This window comes from Apteryx rowi, unplaced genomic scaffold (genome assembly GCF_003343035.1).
Source record: "Apteryx rowi isolate R43461 unplaced genomic scaffold, aptRow1 scaffold_248, whole genome shotgun sequence".
Classification (NCBI taxonomy): Eukaryota; Metazoa; Chordata; class Aves; order Apterygiformes; family Apterygidae; genus Apteryx; species Apteryx rowi.
In genome coordinates this window covers 991,529-1,000,361 of record NW_020448841.1, presented here as the reverse complement: position 1 = coordinate 1,000,361, position 8,833 = coordinate 991,529, and the positions used below count along the sequence as shown (strand labels likewise).

The window sequence follows — 8,833 nt, the reverse complement described above, 5'->3', positions numbered from 1 at the left end:
AAAAAAAAAAAGCAAGTGCAGCTTTCCAAAATAGTGCCTCCGTCGCGTTTGCTGCGGACTTCCTCGCATTCTTGCATTTGCGGCTAACGCCGCTAGCAGGGCCAGCGCCAGGGGCTGCAGTTAGCGCGCCACAGGCCCAACGGGTGAAGTAAAACAGCGGCGCTGCGAACCGCTGGTCTGTGCGCGAACGGTGGGGTGGACAGAGGCGCGCACGGAAACGTGAGCGCGCGGGCTGCGGGCATCTCTCGATTAAAAAGCCAGTGCTCCCAAGCAAAAGGAGTACCTTTGATTTTTGGTTTAGAAGATCACCTGAATTATTTCTGACAATGTTTTATTCCAGGAGGCAAGGAACCAATTTAACATGCTAAAGAATATTTTAATATTAAGGAAGAGAATAACTATTTTTCATAAAGTATTTAGGAAATATTGGAAATACTGATTTATTTATTAATGCATGCACAAAAATGTAAAAGTACAACATTGTAAAAGCTAGGGAGAAAAATTGGTGTAAACATTGGTCATCATCACTGATCCCATTCCTCTAAGAACTACAAAGAAAAAAGTTTTCTTTCACTCACTTTATGTGCACCTTGTATTTTACAACAGAGTAAGTGACAAATTTTGTGTAGCTATATAATTTAAATACTGTTCTGAAAAAATTTCAACATGCTACATATTTCAAAAAAAATCTTGGACACAGAATTCTGCAATGTATATGGTGGTACATTTAAGAGTATAAACTTTCTTAGGACTTATAAAACAGCACTGCTGTATAAATGAACAATTTTCTTTCCAAAAAATTTTTTTTCTCATCTTTCTTACAAGTATATTTCAGTGACATTTTAAGTAACAGGTTGCTTAATACTAGTTTACAATATCCTGAAGTTAAACATGCTGTACAATTTGACAGGATATATGGTTGGAGATATTTTCACTTGTTTACATTTTCTTAAAAAAACAAAACAAAAACTTAGTCTATACATACATATCAAAAATATTTGAAGAAAAGTAACTAAACCTGGAAAGTCATAAAGTGATTAGGATATTGATACTAACATAAATCTTACCGTCTGGTTTAAAGACAAGATAAAAATGGTAATATGTTTTATCTAGTTACATAAAAGTTGTTAAGAAACCATTATACAAAATCAAAATATAAAGCTCTAAGCAAAAAAAAAAAAAAAAAAAAGGCGGCAGCGCTTTTGGTTATTTGAGTGCAAATTGGAATCATTGTAATTGGATATAAATTAGTAATAGTAATTAGATGAAATTATAATTTTGGTATTAGCCTGTTTGAAAAACTAGCAAGCAATATCAGCATTATTCAAAACTAAAAACTGAGAATCAAAATACCAGTGATGTTTTTAACAGAGTCAAAATAAATGCCAGTGTTAAAAACATGAAATCATTGAAGTCACATAAGACATTTAAAAAAATAGGGGTTTTTTTTACATATAAATGTAAAATTATATAAATGTTACATTTAAATGTCTGTCCACCAAAAGTGCTGTAAAGCATTTATATGCACTTATATAGTTGACAACAAAAGTGCTAGAACAGAGAATACTTTTCATTCTTCTTTAATAAGAAAAAATCCAGTAGTACTTGCTAAACAAATAACATTCAACAGAAAAATATTTTAAACAAATTTCTATCAAAGATGCAAAGAAAGTATTGTTAATAGTACTGATTTTTCTGAACAGTGTGATAAAGAAAATAACAGAGTAACAATAGAACCATTAGAAACAAGTATTTATTCAGAAATATTTTCCTTTGGAAAATATCCTCTGACACACAAAAGATATACTCCTAGAATTAAAAAAAAAAGTAGCTACAAAGATTCTCCAGTCCTTTTATTTATGTATTTTTAGTCAGCTATTGAGGACCTGTGCAAGTAGGCCAAGAATTATAAAGTGCTTCAACAGTCTAGTCATCATTTTAAAACAAAACAAAAAAACCCACTATCCTAATGCTGTATTAAATAAAAACATTTTTTGTCGGACATTATCCCAGTTTTTGTTTGTTTTGATGTTTTCCCCCATCTTTTACATAAATTTGCTAAACAATAATTTTTTCCAGTAATGTAACAACTTAAAAAGCAAACATCTCTGCCTGGCAAAAACAACTTTCATTTCGCTACCTTTAGAGATAACTTGCTGCTTTAAATAAATGTTATAACTTTTACATTAAAATACCTTTGCTGCTACCTTGTACACAAGCTGAGATGGTGAAGAGATACATTTGTGCAATTCAATAAAACTGAGCAAAAGGTAACATATTTATCTTACAGAAGTGCTACCATCAACAGAAAACAGCGGCTCAAAGTAGTTACCTAAGAGATGTTATCCTCGGGCTATTAAAACATGTTTCTAAAATTACAGATTCCCAGCTGGATGCTTGAAAAAACATGCCCACACATGCCTATGCTAACCTTTATTAGCTGGCCATTTAATAATCTATTGTTTCTGTAATTCACAGATTTTAAATGTTCCTTCTTTGAAACTAGACACAGAATTCTTAAAAAAAAAAAAAAAAGTTCATTTTTAGGCCTGTAACTACAGCTCTGAAGTTAATGGGAGCTTTGCTAGGATGATCAGACCCCCTAGCTCTTTTTAATAGCAGTTAAATGTCAAATATAAATACAACACCACAGTGAAACATATTCCATTTGCAGAATCTGGGACAAGACACTATGCAGCTGCTGTTAACAATAAAGAACAAAATTGACGTTTAATCAAAATAAGCATTGGTGGTTACAAAGTTGTGTTCAAGCCTGCCTTTTGTTTGTGAAAAAGTCAATATTCTTATGTGTTAACTACAGTAACAATGAAATCAGCAGCTGCAGTTATTCCCAAAGATTTGAGAGATGCCCATTTGYACAGCAAGTTATAGCTATGTGATTATCATCATCTTGGAGAGAGAAATACATTCCATTTAAGCTGTTAAACTAAAACCTCTGTCCTGACATCTTCAAATATAGGTACCTGAAGTTAGACCTGTAGGTTGAAATCTTGGCCCTAGTGAAGTCAATGGAAATTTTAGCCATTGGTTTTAATGGACTTCATCCACTGGGAATGAGTATCCATAATTCCCTGGGAACTAGGCCCCTTTAGAAACCCTCAAAATTACGTCATTTTTATTATTCCTAACTTCTAAGCAGTCATGCTTGAGAATTTTGGCCTTTAGTTCTTATGCATGATAAAACCAAGCTTTCCATAAACATTAGAGAATAAACATATATTTATATCTCAAATTGTCAGCAGAATATAGTTTGTACAAATGTTGTTTTGCCAATGTTGCTGAGCTACTTTAAAAAGTTAATATCTTGTGGGGTACGTAATTTCATCACCAATGTCAATTGACTTCTAAAGATGAAACTTCTCTGATGCAAATTACAAAAAGATGTTTTGAATATATTTGATACAAGAACTTTTAAGCTGAGGAATTAAGTTATCTTGATTTTCCAAATCTAAGACGTGCAGTCACTAAGGGAAATATTTTAACTGCCATATGTATCAGTAGAGCATGACTAGCCCAATACTGAGATTTTAACGGTTGCAAAAACCTAAATGTAATGGGTAACATGTAAACCTCAATCAATGTACATAATAAATCAACAAAGAAATAATATCAAGGTCTGTTTCAAAAACTCTTTAGGGACATGCATTGACAACGAGTCTTTTAGGTACATGTTATTAGCAAATCATGTTTACGTGGTGCACGTAACTAGTAAACGTAGCAGAAACCACTTTGTACTGTCCTTCGGAAAGCAATGCAGAAATTATTTTTCATGATTCTTCAGAAGCTGAGCTTGCTTTACATCCACGTGAAATGCTGTCATCACTGTGTCCAAGTCCAGAGGATGAACTGCAGAGAAGGGGAGAGAAAAAAAAATAAAAGGAGGAAATTGGTTTTCACAACACACTCAAAGCCTGAGTAACAGAGGAGAACTTTAATTATCTCCAGTCACAAAGAGAGACAGGAAATTTGGACTTTTAATTAGCCATTTGGAGTGCAGTTGGATATTTTTTTAGCAAGATAATTTAAACGCGAATAATTCAAGTCTGACTAAATGAAATTCACATAATCAGAATGCAGATAATTGAATTTCTACTGCATTCATTAATTCAGTGTGGAGGTGTGTGTGAAGACTTCTATGATGAGCTGTCACAGCTCAATAAAATCTCAGTCAATTAATTTTTTCATTATCTTAGTATTACATCAACAAAAAAGTGAAGCATGCGCCTGTATATGTATGTATATATAATCTCAAAAAGTAAGGAAATACAGAAATCACCTCTCTGAATCAGAGTCTGCATTGTTTTTTTCTTTTTTTCTCTCTTCATCTTCTATAGGAAAACGTCTGTTCAAAGAGGCAAACTTATGAATCGCATCAGCAACAGAATATTTGGTCTGTCCAGATACACAAGCCTCCATATCTTCAGGACTTAGCTGAGTCTGTAAGAAGAGGTGAAGCCTACTGTCTGAAAGCAATAATGCATTTTGTAGGATCCTTTAAAAAGAAAAAGAAAAATCAAATGTATTTATACAGATACACATACACATATATTCTAAAGTGTTTTACCAGAACAAATCCTAAATGATGTCATGCTTTTAAGTGTTTATAAGAATCCTAAATCAGTTACAGAAGGTAATGAACATATTAAAATGATTAGGTGTGTGTTACTTTCTTATTACATTATTTGGAATTTTAGGTGAGTAAAAACATGAAGCTAATAGTTAAGCACATCTGTTATAAGAATAACTTCAAGGACATTTCTTCCATTTAACCATCTGTTATTACCACATGGATTAATTAATGATTTTTAGGCCGTTGGTAGTATATACTCTTATGGAAATTTGGTCTCCATTTGAGAACTGTCTATATATTTTTTAAAGTAACTAAGCTTTTCAAAAAATTAGAAGTCACCCATCTCTTTGGTGGAGGAAAGAAGTACGTACAGAGATAGAGGACTTTAGAAACTTGAAATGTCCGGGCTCTGGAATACTTGTAAACAACAGAGTATTTGTATACATAAGCCAAAATTCATTTACACTTTAACAAATAAGCATACCTTTAAGGTAGAGTGAAAATGCCAATACTGAACATTGATCTAAATGTACTTTAAACCATTTTCAGGGAATCTCAAATAAGATACTTTTCATTTTAGTTATTCTTTTTAAAACTCCATTTTCATCTCTCTAAGCCTTCAAATACATTTAGCCCAGAGTATTTGCTTACATAGAGTGGGAGTACAAAGTACAATACATTCCAGAAATACAAAAAGTTGTAGAGATACTGTTACATGGCCTGAGAACTGAGGATCATCAGCACTATTTTGAAAAAATACAACTCTGCTGCAAGATTTATCTAAAGAAGGAATATTTTAATATATGTATTCTAGTGTGATTAACAGGAAACTATGTTTATGCATACATGTAATTTTATTCACGTGAGTGAAGTAATCTACTGTCAGCCTTTGCAAGATAAGAGCCTATAGCCACACCAAATAGTGCTCCATAGAAAATTACTAAAATACCCTTAGGCAAACCAAAACTAGTAAGAATCAACATTTACCTATTTCTAATCATTTAGGTCACTGAAGTGGCCAAAAAAGTCATTGCTATGCAACAGGATACAAGAGAGGACATTAATGTTAGAACTGGTAAAAGCAGAAAGAAATAGTTCATTATATAGGTACTCTGATTAAAATGAAATGTATAATGGATTAGTTCCTTCTGTCAAACAAGATTAATGATGTGCTTGGACTGTAACATTTTAAAAATATAAATATGCTCTGAAAACCATCCTCTAAAGTGGCGAACATTACAATAACAATTAATATACTTAAAGACTTCTGGCTTTATCTAAGCCTATAAAATTCTGTCAAATCAAAATAAATAATAAGAGATATATCTAATTGAAAATGTAGGATATTTGTGTATATATGCACATTTCATTTGCCTAGGTAAATACACATTCACAACCAAATAATTCACATGTTGACATCTTGCAGTGAGGAAATACCTGCAGTAGCCCTAATGATCTACCAGGTGCGTATGAAATTCAGTCTAAAAAGGACCAGATTCCACTACGGTTCAAGATAAACACTCTTTCATACCTAGATAAAGTCTTTTTACTCCTAAATAAATTCTCATAATTTTACTTAAAAATAAACATAGCAAATACAGTATACATTGGTAAAGTCAATGGATACCGTGTATTAATACACAGTACACTGAAAACAATCTTAGTAACCTAAGGGAAACCAGCAAATGTTGTGTATAAATGATTCAAAACAGAGAATTTACAAGTCCACACACCTCAACAGCAATAGCTTCATGAATACAGTCTGAAAAGCCATCATTCACTGGCCACTGAAAGAAGATTTCAGCCTTGACTTTTGATAAATATAAACTCCCAAACAAGACAAACATCATGACAAGAAGTAAAAGAAAAAAATACCATTCCACAAAATAAATCCATGTTTCTAGTTTAAGCACTTGTGGGAGTAAATTCTCCCCTCCCTCTCTTCCTCCTCTTAAAGAGGAAAAAAACCCAACAAAACAAACATACTAGAGTTTACTCTAAAGTAACTAGAGTTATTAGTTTTCCCAGGCTTTTTAACAGCGTAATGAGGGGATGCACATTTCTGCCATTCTGACATTTGCATGTCTAATACAAAGTAACACAGCAAAAGCTAAGACATTAAATTTTGTGTATGGCATTTAGTTTCACGGCAGATTTTCTTGTACCGTACCTTCAAAAGTTTCCTGCCAGCCATCAAAAACACAAGTAACTAACTGTTTGTAAGATTACACTATACTTACAGCTTTGTTGCTGTTTGAAATGTATTTTATTTTCTTTATAAAATAATGGGTAATCTTTAAAATTGATTTTAGATGGTTTGAGGCATTACACCAGAGAAGTAATGAGCATTAATGTCAATGATATTGGACACAAATTCATTTTAGCTTTATTTCATGTCCAGTACAATTCTACTAAGCCTTGAACTGCTGAAGCACTGTTATTAACTCGCCAGTAACCTAACACATGGAACAGCAAACAAAAGTGATAAGAGTACAGGCTGATCAGGACCTCAAGGCTACTGTCCTTTTTCTGCAGCTATAATTCAATTTCCAATTTTACTTTACATTGGACTCATTATTTCACAGCAATTTTCTTTTCTGCTTAATAGTGCCATCTGGAGGTGAAATGAATGAAGAGGAACCAAGGGGAAGGAATACAAAGATATTCATTACGTTAATTGTGTATGTACATCCATAAGGGGAAAAAACAAACACACAAAGCACTTTACAAACCGTTTAAAGTGATCTTGAAAGCAAATGTGAACACCTTTCATCCAGTCATGCCCTTGAAACATCTCTTCTTCCTTTTAATTAAAAGACAACTTTTGCCTTTTCTCCCCCATCTGAACCAACAGGTCAGATTGCTTTTTAATTGCATCCTTCAGGCAATCAAAATGAAAAATAAATTTGTGCTACCCATAAGCCTTATGTTTTGCTGTTCAGAATATTTCTGTTTCAAGGAAATAACCATATATCTATGATTTGTCACCAGATGTTACTAATACAGTAGTTGCCCTCAAGGGCCTTCACTGTTCTGGGGATTCATTGTGTGAGGTGTCGTACAGCTAGAAAATAATTGTTTTGGCTCCAAGGACCTTAAAATCAAAATTACAAAATACAACATACAAATGAAAAAAGGTAAAAGGGAAAGTGATATGTAATAATATTAATACTCAGATGTCTTAGCACAGGCTAGCCGTACGTGCAGTATGAATTCAACCAGTAGCATTCACAATGTTTCACAAACAGTGTTATTACAGCAAGTGTCAATACAAAGTTGCAGTTACAGTGATGTAAATCAGTTCTCACTGCAATTGTGCTAATGTAAGAGTCATGGCTCACAGTGCTGATTCCTATAAACTGACTGGACATATTTAAGAGAACAGACTTTCTATGCATGCCCAGAATAAGAATGAAAGGCTAAATCCTGCAAGTCTTTATCACATCAGTAGTCATTACTTGTCAGAGATCTCACTCCTCTCAGCCAGATTGCTCACATGCATAATGACTACTTATGTGATTAAGGGGGCTGCAGGATAAGGCTCTACATTTGAATTAGAGATAATAAAATCATTTTTTATTTGTGGCCATGTGAATCTTTGTTTGTAAGCTTTCAGTAAATGCTCATGATCTCTAGACCTTTAAAGAAGGACAGAAAATGTCAGTTGACATCCAAAAGAAATAACGTCATTTTTGAGAAAATGCTGAATACTAGTTGGAGAGTATTTCTCCTTCCCCATGTTACAGCAAGAGCACTTACAAAAGACAAAACATGTGTTTTGTCTTATTTAGACAAGTTCCAGAATCTGGCTTTCTTCAACATGATTTTATTAGGTATATTATACACTGTTCTGCTGGAGGAGAACAACATATGGCTGAACAGTACAACTTAATCCTAACTAAAGATTTCCTGTATCTACTATAACCTAATACAATGACAGATGCACACTTGTATGTGTGTGGAAGGTTAACACTCCGATTTTGTTTTCAACAAATTTACTCTGCCCATTTACATCATATCATGAAAGGGAAAAAAATAAAACTTGAGACAGCAGATCACAGCCTGTACTGTGGTGCCCTCTATTGAACATCCACTCAGCCTCACAGCTAACAGGGACTTACACAGTCCACAGTAAACAAAGCTCCATTTCCTCCTTTTAAAAAGCCTACTGTGTTTCCTCATCCATTTTTTTAACAGAGGAAATGTTACTGATAGCAAGCAACTGTTAAGCAACTGTTTAGA

General features: G+C 33.4%; 1 protein-coding gene across 5 annotated transcripts in view; it reads right to left on the bottom strand.

Moving 5' to 3' along the window:
• Positions 1-424: 424 nt before the first annotated feature.
• The window catches only part of SNX10 (sorting nexin 10), a 42,428-nt gene continuing 34,019 nt past the window's right edge, over positions 425-8,833 (bottom strand). For all 5 annotated transcript variants that reach the window (XM_026066791.1, XM_026066793.1, XM_026066792.1 and 2 more), the window contains 2 exons: positions 4,298-4,513; positions 425-3,867 (listed from right to left, as the gene is read on the bottom strand). In XM_026066791.1, the coding sequence (XP_025922576.1) occupies positions 3,789-3,867; positions 4,298-4,513 (295 nt within the window). In that variant the 3' untranslated portion in view covers positions 425-3,788. The remainder of the gene's footprint in view (positions 3,868-4,297; positions 4,514-8,833) is intronic.